This window comes from Rhodamnia argentea, chromosome 10 (assembly GCF_020921035.1).
Source record: "Rhodamnia argentea isolate NSW1041297 chromosome 10, ASM2092103v1, whole genome shotgun sequence".
Classification (NCBI taxonomy): domain Eukaryota; kingdom Viridiplantae; phylum Streptophyta; class Magnoliopsida; order Myrtales; family Myrtaceae; genus Rhodamnia; species Rhodamnia argentea.
The window spans coordinates 19,361,490-19,376,782 of NC_063159.1; the positions used below are offsets into that span (position 1 = coordinate 19,361,490).

Here is a 15,293-nt window from a genome sequence, read left to right on the forward strand (position 1 = left end):
AGAAGCTACCCAAGTGATCAACAGCACAGGAATGGTTTAATCACCAGAAATCATTGCAAGAACATGATCCACTTTTAAAATGATGGAAACGGCTATTATCTCTCACAATGATTTCCCGATCGTAGATACGGGAAAGTAGCTTAGTTACAGAATGACAATCGTTACAAACACGAAGGTTCTTCATGATGCGTATTGGACGTCCGGGGTGTACATTTATGAGGCCAAAAGCAATGGCCAGTCTTTCGCTGTGGTTCTCCAATTCAGTTTCCTTCTCTTCCTCCTTTTCAATGCAGAGAAGAACTTGGGAAGTATCGGGCACATGCCCTGCCAATTTCAATTTCTCTCTCATTTCAGTCAACTTAGAGTAAATTTGTTCCGTCTGCGGATGAGACTTATCACCCACGATAAACTCATGAAGCGTTCCTTTGTGCTCAATCGAACTACAACCGGGCTCTTTCCTAATTCCTTTCTTCTTCAGCATTTCTCTAACTTGTGAAACTTTGTCCCACCGACCTGCAGCAGCATATATGTTCGAGAGAACAATATAACATCCTATGGTCTCTGGAGCCAAGTCGATCAGATGTTGTGCCGCATATTCACCAACCTTTTGGTTTCCTTGGATTCGGGAACCGCTAAGTAAGCTCATCCACATTACTTTGTTGGGTTTCATGGGCATGGTGTTGATCACATACTTTGCCTCTTTCACACGCCCAGCTCGGCATAATAGATCCACCAAGCAACCATAGTGTTCCATTGTTGGTTTAATTCCATATTCTTTCTCCATCATTTCAAAATAATGGCGTCCATGATCAACCAAACCTGCATGATTACAAGCATTTATTACTCCAACAAAGGTTATGGCATTGGGCTTAACTCTGGCTTTGCGCATTTCAGAAAATATTTGAAGAGCGGGACTTGCCATGCCATGCATTCCCAATCCTACAACGATGGCAGTCCAATGGCCCAGCTTCTTCTTTGATATAGAGTTAAAAATAGCCAGAGCACTCTCAATGCTCCCACATTTGGAATACATTTCTATGAGCGAAGTACCAAGAACACCATCTAATGGATGTTCATTCTTCACCATATAAGAGTGAATGCAGCTTCCCATACTAAGAGTTGCCAATCCGGAAACTGAAGAAAGAGCACAAACTAAAGTAGCATGATTAGGTATGAAACCTTCTTTTATCAGGGAGTTAAACATGTCTAAAGCTTCCTTAAACCGCCCATTGAAGTCATATCCTGCAATCATTGAATTCCACGTAATTAAATCTCTCGCCTGCATGTCCTCAAACAAATTACGAGCCCAATTGAAATCGCCCGATTTCATGTACCCGTTAATCATGGCATTCCAAGAGACCAAACTCCTAGTTGGCATTTTTTCGAATATTTCTCTCGCGGCCTCAACCTTCCCACATTTCGAAAGGCCATCGACCAGAACCGTCCACGAGAAAGAATCCCGCTCTGGCATTTCATTAAACACCTCCAACGCCAGCTCAATCTCCCCACACCTTGCATACCCATCAATCAAAGCATTCCAACAGACCAAATCCTTATTGTCCATGTCATCAAAGACCTTCCTCGCAGAACCAATGCGACCGCACTTGGAGTACATGCTAACCAAGCTACTCTCCACAAACTTATCCGAACCAAACCCAATTTTCAAAGCCAGACCGTGAGTCTGCTTCCCCTCCTCAATGGCACTCAACCGAGCACAACCCTTTATCACACACGGCAACGTGAAACTGTCAGGCGTGAAGTGCCAAACCAGCTCGCGGAACAGACATAACGCCTGGTGGGAATGTTGGTTCTCGACGCAGCACTTGATGATGACGTTCCAGGAGGGCAACGCCGGTTGGGGAATTTGGTCGAACACGGAGCGTGCGTATCGGAGGTCGTTGATCGCCGGATCCGCATAGAGGGCCAGAAGCTTGGAAGCCGTTGGGGGGTGATTGAAAGCCCCGGTCTTGAGGGACAAAGCGTGGGCTTGCTTCGTTTCTTGAGCGGTCCTGCAATTCAGGAGCAGAGAGAAGTCGAAGTTCTGAGGAAGGTCGTGGCGGACAGCAGGAGGAGGAGGAGGAGGAGGAGGAGACGGCGCAAGCTTTAGCATTAGATAGGTTGCGGCTCGAAGACTCTGAATTCGACACTCTTTGAGAGGGCGAGTTCAACGAGATGACATCAAAACTCGGCGGCGCAGTTGGCGTCGTCTCCAAACTAAACACTTTTGAGGGACGAAATGTTGCAGACTTGTTCCTTATCTTTATCGAGCAGTCCTAACGGGCCCGAAATCGGGCCGGGTCGGTCTGGCCCAGAACATCGGTCCTGACAACGATTGCCCAGGCCCGCTCACGGGATGAAGACTCTCAAAATCTGAACCCGATTCGGCCCGCAAAGAACGTAGTATTGGCCTACCGACCCATGGGATTCAAATAAGGGTTGTCTATTAGTTGATGAATTTTGGCAATGTGATCCCAGCCCTTGCAATATGTTTAATTTGGTCCTCGCATTTTAACCTAACGTGTAATTGTCATCCCTAAATTTTTAATTTATTTAATGTGATCCATAAACTTTTAATTTAATATGTAATGTTATCCGTGAGACTCTTTATGTCATAACTTTGTGTCTTAATTTAAGATTAATTGTATTTAATTAATAGGACAAGCAGAAGAACAGGGTCAACTCATCCACCCTTGAATCTTTCTGGTCAGCAGCCATGCAAAGCTCCAAATGCAAACGTTGTTCCTCCGTAGCTATCTCTAGTTCTACGATGTGTTTCAAATACATGGATCTCATTAATGTCGTTCCCAGTCGATTGCACTTCGGTACGAAACATGCCCAACTTATGATTGATGCATTAAGTCAACTTAACAATTAAAAAACATTCGGAGGCTTCTTGAGATTCCGGAGAATTCTTCTAGATGAATTTATCGCGATGTTTTGAATTCGGATTTAGCCGGTGAAGGACAATGGAATGTTCATCGTGATTGGAGCATAATTTTAGGGGTAAGTGCGTGGCTTTTTGGGCAACGGACAAACGAGTTACACTTCCAAGACAACTTCATCTTTCCTCACGAATATACAGTACGAGTAATTCGGTCATGCACACGAAGGAAATCATCAAGGCTTCGTCGGCGAATACCTGGACAAATGAATGTTTGGACTTGCTGATGCATGGTGTTTATCTAGAAACGAAGTGGGCGACGGGCGCAATGGTTTTGCCGCATTTATAGGAATATGTCCGTCGACACGAGCAGACCTTTGGGCATTGTGGTTGGTACTCGGCTTAGCAAAAAACAACTTGATTTTCACAATATCATCGTTAAGATTGACTCTAAAACCATTGTTGATCTTACTAGTGCATGCAATATGATCTTCAGATGGAAACAGTCGGGCTGGCTAGCTTGCTAATCTTGGAATCAATAAGCGCGTGTACAATAGAAATAGAGACGGCAAATTGTACTCGGCTTTAGCCCATTTTTTTATTATTATTAAACAGACATTGGAAGACGAGGATTATGTAATGATCAAAGCCACAAGATCGCTGGCAAATGTTGAAACCGCAACAAGTCACGCATTGTTCTAGCAAGTCTTTCTTCTTTCTCTTGAAAAATTCACAAATGTTCTTTGCCTAAATAAATCTTTTGCCGATAAATTCTGATATCGCTCTTGTGACTTTTAATATTTCGAAAGTATCAGCAATATTTTGAAAAAAAATCACCAAAAATCCTGAACTATGCCAAATATGATACATTTACCCCAAACTTTTTTTTGTAACACAAAAAACCCAAAACTTTTACTCATGTGACACATTTACCCAAAAAAATTTCTTGTAACATCGAAAACCCTAAACTTATATCCCGTGTAACACATTTACCCCAAAATATTTTTTTGTGACATCAAAAATCCTAAACTTATATCCGTGTGGCACATTTATCTCAAAATTTGGGATAAATGTGTCACTGCCTATAAGTTTGTAGTTTTTAGTGTCACAACAAAAAGTTTAGGATAAATGTGTCACACGAGCACAAAATTGGAATAAATGTGTCACATGCATACATGTTTAGGATTTTTTATGTCATAAAGAAAAGTTTGAGATAAATGTGTCACGGTAAGCATAGTTTAGGATTTTTGGTGGCTTTTTCCCGCAATATTTCTATCCTTGTCATGTTCCCCTTTGAAAATCCGATGGGGGGCCGTGCATAGAAAAGGTCTTCGCATACGAAATTCAATCCTAAATTGGACTTTTGAAATAGTATTGTAAAGTCTAAATTACCTTTTCACCGCGAGGTAATCGAGTCCTTCTGGTGGGATTAGCATATGTTGTGAATGGTCCGTTTGCAGAATTAGAGAAATGATCATGGAAAATGCATTTCTTTTTTAACATGTCATCTACTAACGAATACTGAGTTCAAAACACTATCGCAAAAATTGTCCGAAAAGCCTAAATCTATTGTGATTTTTTTAATTCTGTCATAAATCTTTTAATTTTGTTAATTAGGTCAATCCTAAACCATTTCATGTTTAACAGCAAAAAAAAAAAAAAAACTTTTTCACGTACTATTAATTAAGTCTATCCGATTAATTTTGGCCGGAAATCGCTGATGTGGATAATTGCTAATAATTTTTAATATTATTTTCAATTTTTTTTATTCGATCTTCTTTTTTTTCTTCTTTTTTCCCTGTTTTTTTTTTTTCACTCCACCGGTGACCTTGCCCTTGTTGACCTAGCAAGGGTCGCCCTCACCTGGGCGGGCATGGGCCGCCCTTGTTTGATCGTGGCGAAGGATTGCCCTTGCCAACCTAGGCCCCGGCTTCCATCGCTCAAGGTCGTTGAGGGCGGCCCTCGCCCGATGTCAACGATCTCCGCCAATTATCGACGAGTCTCGACCATGGCGCCGGCGGAAGGAAAAAGAAAAAAATATAAATAACTAGCAAAAAATATTAAAATATTATTACATTTTGTCCATGTCGGTACCATTAGTGTCACGTAGGATGGCCGATGTCGATTTTCGATTAAAATTGTTCGTATTGACTCAATTGACAAAATGTGAAAAGGTTTATGATCGAATTAACAAACTTTAAAATTTAAGGACTGTACTTACAAAAAGTGCAGTAGGTCTAGGATTTTTTAGACAATTTTCCTAAACACGATCGCATTAGGTAAATGAGGTTTAGAACTTTGAATACAAAGGGTTAAGAAATACGTCAGAGCCGGTTGTGTCATATAAGACGGTCAGCATGCACGTCGGTGATTTCCTATCAAAATTGGCGGTATACTCAGTTGACAAACTTAAAAAATTTAGGACTAAACTGGCAAAAGTGCAACAAATTTAAGACTTTTGGATAAATGAGATTTAGAACTTTGAGTACAAGGGGCCGAGATCGAGAGAGAGGGGGGGGAGATTCGCGCTCACCAAACCGCCGTCACAGAGAGCTCCCGCCCGCTCCGAAGCTGTGGTCGGTATCGACCGAAAGAGGCCACGCTAACGAGCTTCGTATCGTCTTCCTCCCATTGGGATGGTGATCTCCAAAGCGCTACAGAACGTGACGGATCGGAACAACAATTCCTTCCGCTCCTTGTCCCCTTCTGCGCGCCCGTGTCTCCACTCCAAACGAATAAGATGAACAGAGTTGAAAAAACCCGGGTTAAAAAATTGATTTTCGGGCCCCGGAAAACCGCAACAACGAGGAGGTAGATCACTGATCTCGTCCTTCGCCGAAGCCTTCAAGTCCTAGAAGACAGGCCGACACAGTGGATCATCACCTAATCGTTTATTCCCACCTCCATATCCCTCCAAACGCTACAACAAATCCTGGTTTGGACTCACCCTCTTGCCTTCTTCCTCTCCTGAAAAAGTCCTCCCCCTACTAACCCACCAAGCTCAACCCCTCTCTCTCTCTCTCACTGTGAACTTGCCTTTTGGAGCTTTGTTCATGGAGGGTTGCTGCAGAGCAGCCTGATTCTTCTTCCTCGTGACATCACCCAGAATCAAGAAGATGGCCCATTTGGAAAGCAACCCTTTTGCTCTCTTTCTCGATTAATGGAGTGATTTACGTTTGACACCTGTGGAGTTTTGGTGAAAACACTCGGGGTAATTTTCAAGAAATCCATGGTGAAACCAAGGCCTGTGGAATACCCTGTCGCTTTAATGTTGTGTGGGTTTTCACGGGACGATTCTCTGTGTCGCTTCGACATGCTCATTGGAAGGTTACAACTTTACAATTGTGAAAGGTCAAAGGTTTAACAGTTTCATTTGAAAAATGAATTATGGGGGAGTTGACACAGGAACATTTCTCTTGGACACTCCTCTCGTTTCCTCTGCTTTTTTTTTTTTTTTTAATATATAGAGAGAGATCTGAGACTTTTCCAGAGCCAGCTTTGAGCATCTTTCAGAGACCAACATCGTCAACTCCCAACCTCTCTTCATCGTCCCTCGAAAGCATCTTGCTCCATGGGCAGGCAAAGTACTGATCCTAGCCCCACGGTCGCGAGCTCTTCCATCGCCCTGCTACAGGAGAGGTTCAGAGAGTTGCAGAGAGCGAAACAGAGAAGAGAGGAAAGAGAACTCCGGAGACTGTCCCTCGAGCCGGACCTGGTAGCAGCTCCAGTCGCGGACCCGGATCATCCGGCCATGTTCTGTCTCCAACCCAGCGTGAGCTCGAGTTCTTCCCCTCAGGAATATTGCTCTCTCTCGCTCGGCCTCACCACTCACCCCAACGGCGACAAAGCCGGCTCAGGAGCCGTGAAGACGGATCCTAGGATGAGCTTGTGGCCCGGCAACAATAGCCTGGCAATTTCAGGAACATCGAAAGGTTTTGAGAGCCCCGATGTGGATACCTCCCTCCATCTGTAGAATGTTTTTCTAGTCCTGGATGCATGTATGTAAGTACTGGATGTATGCTCTCTTTTTCCCTTCTTTTTGAAAGAGCATCTTGAGTTGGACCGCATGCAACGTCGCGGCACCATTCGACAGATCCTTCGTTCATGTAAATTTTTGCTTGCTCCTCTTTTTCTGATCGTTTCGGAGGCTGTCGTTCTTGCGGTGATCATAGACGAATTCTGTGCATCTGTATAGATGTTCTCGCGAGAGGCTAGATCGGAAGGTGACTGTGTACCGGTTCATCCTCGACGAAAGCGGATTCCGCAGTCATCGTCTCGGAATGGACTGATCCCTCTTTCGCCTTCTGTTGCTTGGTTTACGGTACACACGAGATGCAAAAAGAGCAGACGCAGGCTGAATTTTTCATTCCAAAGAGTAAATTTTACCCCAAATTTATGAAAATTTAAGGTGCGAAAAAATAAGGACTTGTTACCGTCGATTCTGAAAATTCACACTACTTACGCTAATTGCATCATAGCATGAAGGAGAATATCATGATTTTCACCTTGCTATGTTACACGGTGAGTCCAATTTTCCTTAATAAAAGGATCTTGTTGACGAGTGCTTCCGAAGCACTTGTTAAGCACTATATAAGAGTGACAATCAATTTATTGAATTAGTAATCACATATCACAAGACACGGTCTGTTCATCGAAAAGCCCGAAACGTTTTCTTAAACAGTAGCTTAACGGGTATCCGAGGAACCCTCTCCAACAAAATCCATTCATGTGGTTCTTCATGCTTAATTTGGCTTTCGGTCCTGATTCCTGCCATGGAAGCTGGAGGGACGTGGACAAAGTCTGCAATTCTTGCAGGTGGATGGGCCTGGAAATGGGCTTGCTTTTCAGTCGGGTTGGGATCTAGCTGGGGGATCCGTCTATGTTTCACGGGCCATGTTCTGGCCCACTCAAAGCCCCCCACCCCATTTGATCATCGTAAAAGGAAAAAGGGTTCGACCGTTCAGCAGATGTGAGGGTTGCTCGACTCTTCTTACCCCGTAGAATCCCCCTCGTAATATGGATTTTGTTAATTGACATTAGGAAGCGATCAAATCAGAAAAGTCTAGCATGTGCAGCGAAACATTGGAGTTAAGGTGTAAACGTTATTTGGTAGACCAAATTTGTTACCACTAAAGCCGCGTCACCCAAAAAAAACAAAAATCAAGATTTTTCGAATTTGATGAATAATTGAGAGGTTTCGGATGTGATTGGAGAACCCCATAACAGCTAAGGAGCACTTTAATAAGAGGTAAATAACACAAATGATATAATATATTTATTGTAACGTCGTAAAATTGTTCATAAAGATATGATAATATATGTATTTAATGTTATCTCCGAGCTTGAATTAATGAAAGGACAACTCCAAATATTTTTCATGTATAAAAAATATGAAGAACACATTGAATAAATAAAAAATTCAAGGTCAATAATGCAAATTAAGCTAAAATTCAAGATCACAAGGAACAAATTTAAAGTTCAAGAATTACTTTGCATGTTAAGTTAAAGTTCGAGCATCCTTCATGTCGTTATCTCTTCAATAAGCGTACGAGGGACGAGGCGATCATTGACATAATATCTATACATAGTTATATAGAAAGAAGTGAGAACATTACCGCTTTTTTTTTTATCGAAAAAATATTACCTTTTTTTTTGGGTCAAAGAAAGAATATTACCTTAATGACGTTGATTTGTGATCAATTTTTTTTATCTGACGTGGTAAAAGCTGATTGGCTAAAAAATGACGTGGTACCGGATACCGGGGCACTGGCCACGCTGGGCTCTGGCTCGTAACCATATCCAGAACCTTCTTCTTCTTCTTCTCTAAAACCCTACCAAAACCCCACGCAACTGAGTCCGCTCACTGCCATTTCGCCGCTCGCGGAGCTAACTGTGATCTTCTCTCTCATCGCCTCTTCGGCGCTTTCTCGCTGCCGATCTCTGTTACAATTCCCCGACCATGTACAGGCTCTCCTCGAGGCGCTCGGTCTCGGCTCTCCTCCGCCTCCGCGGCGCCAGCTGCCGCACCACCGCCGTTCCCACTTGCTGCTCCGCTCCCGCCACTAATACGGTACGACCACCCGAACTCGAAGCTATCTCTTCAATTGAGGTGGAATGGTAAAGCTTTGCTGCGATTGGAGTGCGCTCGGTCATTTCGATTTCCGGTTTGCGTTGATTAAATACGACACCCTTTTCATTTCTGGTCATCTCCGGTATTACTTGAGAGGAGTTATCCGAATTGTTGCTCATCTGTTCTTCGTGCATATAACTTTTGGGAGTATTGGATACATCTCTCATTAGGCGATGCGGAATTAACTCTTTCTTCTTGTCTCTGGCATGGACTTTGCGCAGACGACAGAGAATGAAATCAGAGTCGGTCAATATCCTGCAGTGTCCCGAGGGTGGTGCAACATTGCTGGACCTTCGCACTCATTGAACTTGAAAGGTTCTTTGGCTTCTGGCAGGAGGTATGAATCAACCGCGGCAGCGAACAATGCGTCTCCTCCACCATCAGCCGAGAAATACGAGTATCAAGCAGAGGTAGACCGCTTGGAGGGACTGATTTATTACTTCTTTCGTTGATCGGGATTGTTTGTTGTTGAGTTGTCTGTTTTGCTTTTTGATGGCAGGTTAGCCGGCTTATGGACCTCATCGTGAACAGCTTATACAGCAACAAGGAGGTGTTTCTTCGGGAGCTCATCAGGTATCTTTTTGGGTTTTGACCTATTTGTCTTGTGGATGCTGGTGCTTGTGAGTTTCTTTGTTCTCCCATCGACTGTATAAATTCTGTCTTCTCATGGTGGTCTAAGCACTATTTCGATTTTAAACCATGATTTGAAAGTGATATCATTAATGATACAGCTGCGGGCCTGTGGCCTTGAGCTATGCTATCTGTGGCTTGGGGATCTATTTATGTCTCAAAAGAAAGTACTGAAATTTGAAGCTTGATTCCACACAAAAGTCCTTGACTGTTTAGAAGACCAATTTCAGTCGATATGCTGAATTACTAGTAACATTTGATGTGGTCAACACTTTCTTTATTTTATCTGAATGGATGCTGAAGATAGGAAATGGTGTCTTTCACCCTGAAGGACGAGTGACATTCTTTTTGCCGACCAATATTGACTTTTAGGCCCATTATAATGGGATTCACCTTCATATACGAGTCGATGCATGTAAGGGTACAGAAATTAGCTACAAAGTTAAGTGTTCTGCTCTATCAGTAGACTAGTGCAACTGAAATTGTTGTTCTACTTTATGAGTGCTGTTATTTTGTGGAGTATATCATTTAAGTCAGTTTATTGTCTAAGTTATCTTTTTGTATTCTCATTGCTGTCTAGGCAGCATAAGAAGAAAAGTAATGGACTTCTTCTTACTAAATAATTGAGTTGTCATTGACCTCATTTTATGGAACTCATGTATGTGTTCCCAGCAATGCAAGTGATGCCTTGGACAAGTTGAGATTCCTCAGTGTTACTGAGCCGCAACTTTTGAAGGATGGGGTTGTGGATCTTGATATCCGTATTCATACTGATAAAGATAATGGAATCATATCAATCACGTAAGTCGACGAGCTTCTAGCTTTGACTGATGATTTTACGTTCTTTAAGTTGTTTAAAACACTGCATGTTGTGTGTGCAGTGATTCAGGTATCGGGATGACTAGACAAGAGCTGGTTGACTGTCTTGGAACTATTGCTCAAAGTGGCACAGCAAAATTCTTGAAGGCAGTGAAGGTCCTGTGTTGTTGCTTCTGATGGTGGTGTTTTTCTTGTCCATTCTGATTATTTAGATTGACAGTATTTGCTCATGGATGTTGTTGCTGCAGGCGAGTAAAGACTCTAGTTCTGACAGTAATTTAATTGGTCAATTTGGTGTGGGATTTTATTCTGCCTTTTTGGTTGCCGAAAGGGTACATTGTCCACTTTTTATATCCTACTCATATCTACATTGAGTTTGCTTGCTGCGATAGTGTCAATCATTGAGACAGTTGTTTTTCTTGCCCCATTTTGAAGGTGGTTGTCTCAACAAAGAGTCCAAAATCTGATAAGCAATATGTGTGGGAAGGAGAGGCTAACTCCAGTTCCTATTCCATTCGAGAGGAAACTGATCCAGACAACCTTATTCCTCGGGGAACTCGCCTGACCTTGTATCTTAAGGTAAGCTAAACGCTGCTTTTCTTTATGTTTCAACTTGTATCAGTGTCTGTCCGTCTTATGCTATGTGGGCTGATATTTTCTCTCTTATTGGGCTCACACGAATCTTTATTGGTCTATGTTGCTGTAGAATGATGACAAAGGTTTTGCACATCCAGAGCGCGTAGAGAAGCTAGTGAAGAACTACTCGCAGTTCGTTTCTTTCCCGATCTATACTTGGAAGGAAAAGGGATATACTAAAGAGGTTTGACAGATCCATCGATTTATCTTTTGTCATGCACTTCATTCTGTTGGAGAGCAGCAGTAGTGACATGGCACTTCTGTGGCCCATTTCTTCTTCTATTATCTGATGTTGGCATGCTATTCTCATGCAGGTAGAGGTTGACGAGGATCCTGCAGAAGCCAAGCAGGAGGGTGAAGACGACAAGGCTGAGGTAATCTCTTTTCCATCATGCTCTAAAATCTGGTCTATCTGTGAAGCACGGAGTTCTTTTAGTATGCACAGTAAAAAGTTTGTATAGCTGCTTATCTGCTACTGGAATCTGATGATGTTGCAGAGGAAGAAGAAAACAAAGAAAGTTGTTGAAAGATACTGGGATTGGGAGCTGACCAATGAGACACAACCTATATGGGTGAGCTAGATGCCTAAGCCTTTGCTCTGTGTAGATTGAAGTTTCTTCATTTGGGGGAGAGTTTAATACTTGTTTTTCTTTAATTGTAGCTTCGGAACCCTAAAGAAGTTTCCACCGAGGAGTACAATGAGTTCTACAAGAAAACATTTAATGAGTACTTGGATCCATTAGCATCTTCGCATTTTACAACTGAGGTGATGCTCATTAATTTGCTTGCATGTTATGTTTACCATTTCACCCATCAGATCCAGTAGCATTAACTTGGCACTTTTCCTCACATTCTCAATTCTTCGCCAGTTTGCCGAAGCTTGATCTCGCTCTGTTCAGTATATGATTTGACTAATTCGTAGTCGCATACATGATATTGGCACCACTCCATTACAGGGCCATGTCTAGCATTAGTTCTAGATGGGCTCTTGACAATGAATTATTTACCTATGTGAAAACTAGTACTAACATTCTGCACGTACTTATTTTGAATGTTGTAAACCTCATGTATTGTATACTTGGTGATGATGTCTTCTAGCCCCTCTTTATGTGTTTATAGGAAGGTCAAGCCCATACGGAGATAATTTGGATGAAAATGACCTATCAGTACTATGATTTGCTCGCGCCATCTATTGCTGCTCTTGGTGTTTGAATTATTAAGGTAAATCGGGATTCTTACTTCAGTTGATGATGTGATGTCTTTATGATTTCTGCAGGGAGAAGTTGAGTTTAGGTCTATCCTTTATGTGCCAGCTGTCTCATCTATGGCAAAGGAGGACATGGTTAATCCAAAGACCAAAAATATAAGGCTCTATGTTAAAAGAGTCTTCATATCAGATGACTTCGATGGGGAGCTGGTAAGCAGAATGTTAATAGTTACTCAGTGAGATAAAAGGAATGCCTCGGTTGAATGTAAGCTCATTAATGCTTCTTCATGTTTTTGTTTGCCTTCATTGCTGGTCTTGGAATAGTTTCCTCGTTATCTAAGCTTTGTCAAAGGTGTTGTGGATTCCAATGATCTTCCTCTCAATGTCTCAAGAGAGATTCTTCAAGAAAGTCGCATTGTAAGTGCAGTTAGCATCATTATTTCTGTGGAACCAGTGGTCCAAAGTAGTTTCCCATCTAATCTTTGCTATGCTAACTCTGTTGTTCTTTGAAGGTTCGTATAATGAGGAAGCGTCTGGTAAGGAAGGCCTTTGACATGATTCTGGGCATATCACTGAGTGAAAACCGAGAGGTTTGTCTTGCCTTCTCTCTTGAGATTTACATTCTTCTTATAGTTTCATGGTGAAGATTTCTGACAACTATGGAGTTTCCTTCAAGTTTTATTTCATATATGCCTCTTTAATACTTGTCTCTCCCTTCAGGATTATGAGACGTTTTGGGAGAACTATGGTAAGTACTTGAAACTCGGATGCATCGAAGATCGTGAAAACCACAAAAGGCTTGGACCATTGTTAAGGTTTTTCTCCTCGCAAAGTGAGAATGAGCTGATCAGCTTGGATGAGTATTTGGAGAACATGAAACCTGAGCAGAAGGATATTTATTATGTCGCATCGGACAGTGTGAATAGTGCTAGGAATGCACCTTTCCTCGAGAAACTTCTTGAGAAGGATCTTGAAGTATGTAATTTTTATGCTTCACCTTGTTAATAATCATTTTTCCGTTTTTTCCTTTGTTCATTGATGGAATTTGGGGTTGCTCCTTACAGGTTTTATTCCTAGTTGATCCCATTGACGAAGTTGCTATCCAGAATTTGAAGTCCTACAAGGAGAAGAATTTTGTTGATATCAGCAAGGAGGACTTGGATTTAGGTTTGTTAAGCTTGTTACTCTAATTGTTATCCTATGTACCAGTGGAAGTCTTTTCAAGATTGAGCGGTACCATTTGGCAGAAATTTCAAGCCGTATTGATTGGGCTATAGGTGTCCAGCTCCTATGTGGGATTGTTGTGAATCTCTCCGTAGAGCTGTAGCATGATGATTGTTGTTCGGTCTCAACAGGTGACAAAGATGAGGAAAAGGAGAAGGTGACCAAGCAGGAGTTTGCGCAAACCTGTGATTGGATGAAAAAGCGACTGGGTGACAAGGTAGCTAGTGTGCAAATCTCGAATCGGCTCAGCTCATCGCCTTGTGTTCTTGTATCTGGAAAGTTTGGCTGGTCTGCTAATATGGAGAGGTAACTTGATCTTTGTTTTTGTGAGGCGATTTTGCATTTTGCCCTTTCTGGAAGGAACAATTCTGTTCTCTTTTTTGATTTGTTAAGTTCTTGATCATGAATGCTATACTTCTGGTAGGCTAATGAAAGCACAGACTGTTGGGGATACCCAAAGCCTGGAGTTCATGAGAAGCAGAAGAGTTTTCGAGATTAATCCAGATCACCCAATTATTAAGAGCCTGAATGTATGGCTGTTTGTCTGTGTTTTTCAGTCTTTTGCACCATTCAGTTAAAAGTGATTTCTGATGCATCTTCGACCTCATAATGCTTTCTTTCCAGGCTGCCTGGAAGAGTAGCCCTGATGACGAAGATGCGTTGAGAGCAATTGATCTTTTGTATGATGCAGCATTAGTCTCCAGTGGTTATACTGTGAGTATCCGTGGACCTCCTATCTCAAATATTCAATCATTCTTGTAAACACAATATAATGAAAGCTCATTAAGCATCAGATAGAGGGACACAATGCACCGCTTTTCCCTAAAGGGCATTACCTAAAACAACAGTCACTAGAAGCAGCATGATCCAAACTAGCTTGTCATTATTTTGCTTGATATGCCGATATATTGATATATTCATGTATGTGTGATCATGTCATGACTCTACTGTACTTGCAGCCTGACAATCCGGCGCAACTCGGGGGTAAGATATATGAGATGATGGACATGGCTCTTTCTGGCAAGTGGTTATCTGCGGCGGAGGTTCAGTCTGCACCCGGTGGATCTCAAACTCCGGGGACATTAGAGGCCGAGATAGTCGAACCGGTAGAAGCAGGCACTCAGAAATGAGAATATATTTCTTCTTTTATGTGCCATCTCTATCAAACGTATTAGTAGGTATATGAAGCAAAACAGGCTCTTACTGGTGAGAATGAGTGGGTCAGTTTCATGTGTTGGAATTTTGATAGATGGAAAAAGGATGAAAGGAAGAGCTATTCTCTCGTGCAGTTATTAAGACTTGTCAGTGCTCTAACCTTTTTTTCCCACTCTTTGCTGCTGCTTTGCGTCAATGCACTTTCTGCATTTTGCCAACAAGACTCCGGAGATTCATTCTTGGTTTTAGTGGATCATTTCAAATGTTACAGAAATCCTGCGGAAGATAGCTGTGCTTTGCAAGCACTAAAAAACCAAGAAAAAGAGAGTATACGACAGTGAAAAATGCTTACTGCATTCATATTTTTTTATTGAACTAACAACTTAGCCTTTTAAATAGGCCATATACCAACTGACAATCCCAGAAAAATAGCAACAACTATTGACCCACTATGCTGAACGTATAAACTAGGACAATTAATTAGGCTTTATTGGAAAAATCAAACAAATGTTTTTTGACTGATTCAGCACTCTCCCTTAAACTAATGTTGCAAATAATCGGTTTAAAGGACCCTCCCTCAATTTGGAGTATCCAACAAACAGACACTAAGG

The 15,293-nt window shown here is 42.0% G+C and overlaps 3 protein-coding genes across 3 annotated transcripts; 2 read left to right on the forward strand and 1 right to left on the reverse strand.

Moving 5' to 3' along the window:
* Positions 1–12: 12 nt before the first annotated feature.
* LOC115747542 (pentatricopeptide repeat-containing protein At1g08070, chloroplastic-like) lies at positions 13–2,211 on the reverse strand. Its single transcript, XM_048271921.1, has 2 exons — positions 2,161–2,211; positions 13–2,124 (listed from the first exon to the last, which is right to left on the reverse strand). Exon 2 carries the CDS (start codon positions 2,108–2,110, stop codon positions 41–43), a length of 2,070 nt encoding a protein of 689 aa, XP_048127878.1. The 5' UTR covers positions 2,111–2,124; positions 2,161–2,211; the 3' UTR covers positions 13–40.
* A 4,241-nt stretch (positions 2,212–6,452) lies between these two features.
* On the forward strand, positions 6,453–6,854 carry LOC125312727. Its single transcript, XM_048271848.1, has one exon. The coding sequence runs from the start codon at positions 6,453–6,455 to the stop codon at positions 6,852–6,854; it is 402 nt and encodes a 133-aa protein (XP_048127805.1).
* A 1,854-nt stretch (positions 6,855–8,708) lies between these two features.
* LOC115747549 (heat shock protein 90-6, mitochondrial) lies at positions 8,709–14,854 on the forward strand. The gene is made up of 20 exons (XM_030683750.2): positions 8,709–8,951; positions 9,233–9,421; positions 9,511–9,584; positions 10,314–10,442; positions 10,523–10,616; positions 10,709–10,792; positions 10,896–11,039; positions 11,167–11,280; positions 11,411–11,470; positions 11,594–11,668; positions 11,758–11,862; positions 12,373–12,513; positions 12,628–12,720; positions 12,816–12,893; positions 13,024–13,278; positions 13,368–13,470; positions 13,659–13,833; positions 13,952–14,057; positions 14,152–14,241; positions 14,487–14,854. Exons 1-20 carry the CDS (start codon positions 8,841–8,843, stop codon positions 14,655–14,657), a joined length of 2,391 nt encoding a protein of 796 aa, XP_030539610.1. The 5' UTR covers positions 8,709–8,840; the 3' UTR covers positions 14,658–14,854.
* Positions 14,855–15,293: the final 439 nt, after the last annotated feature.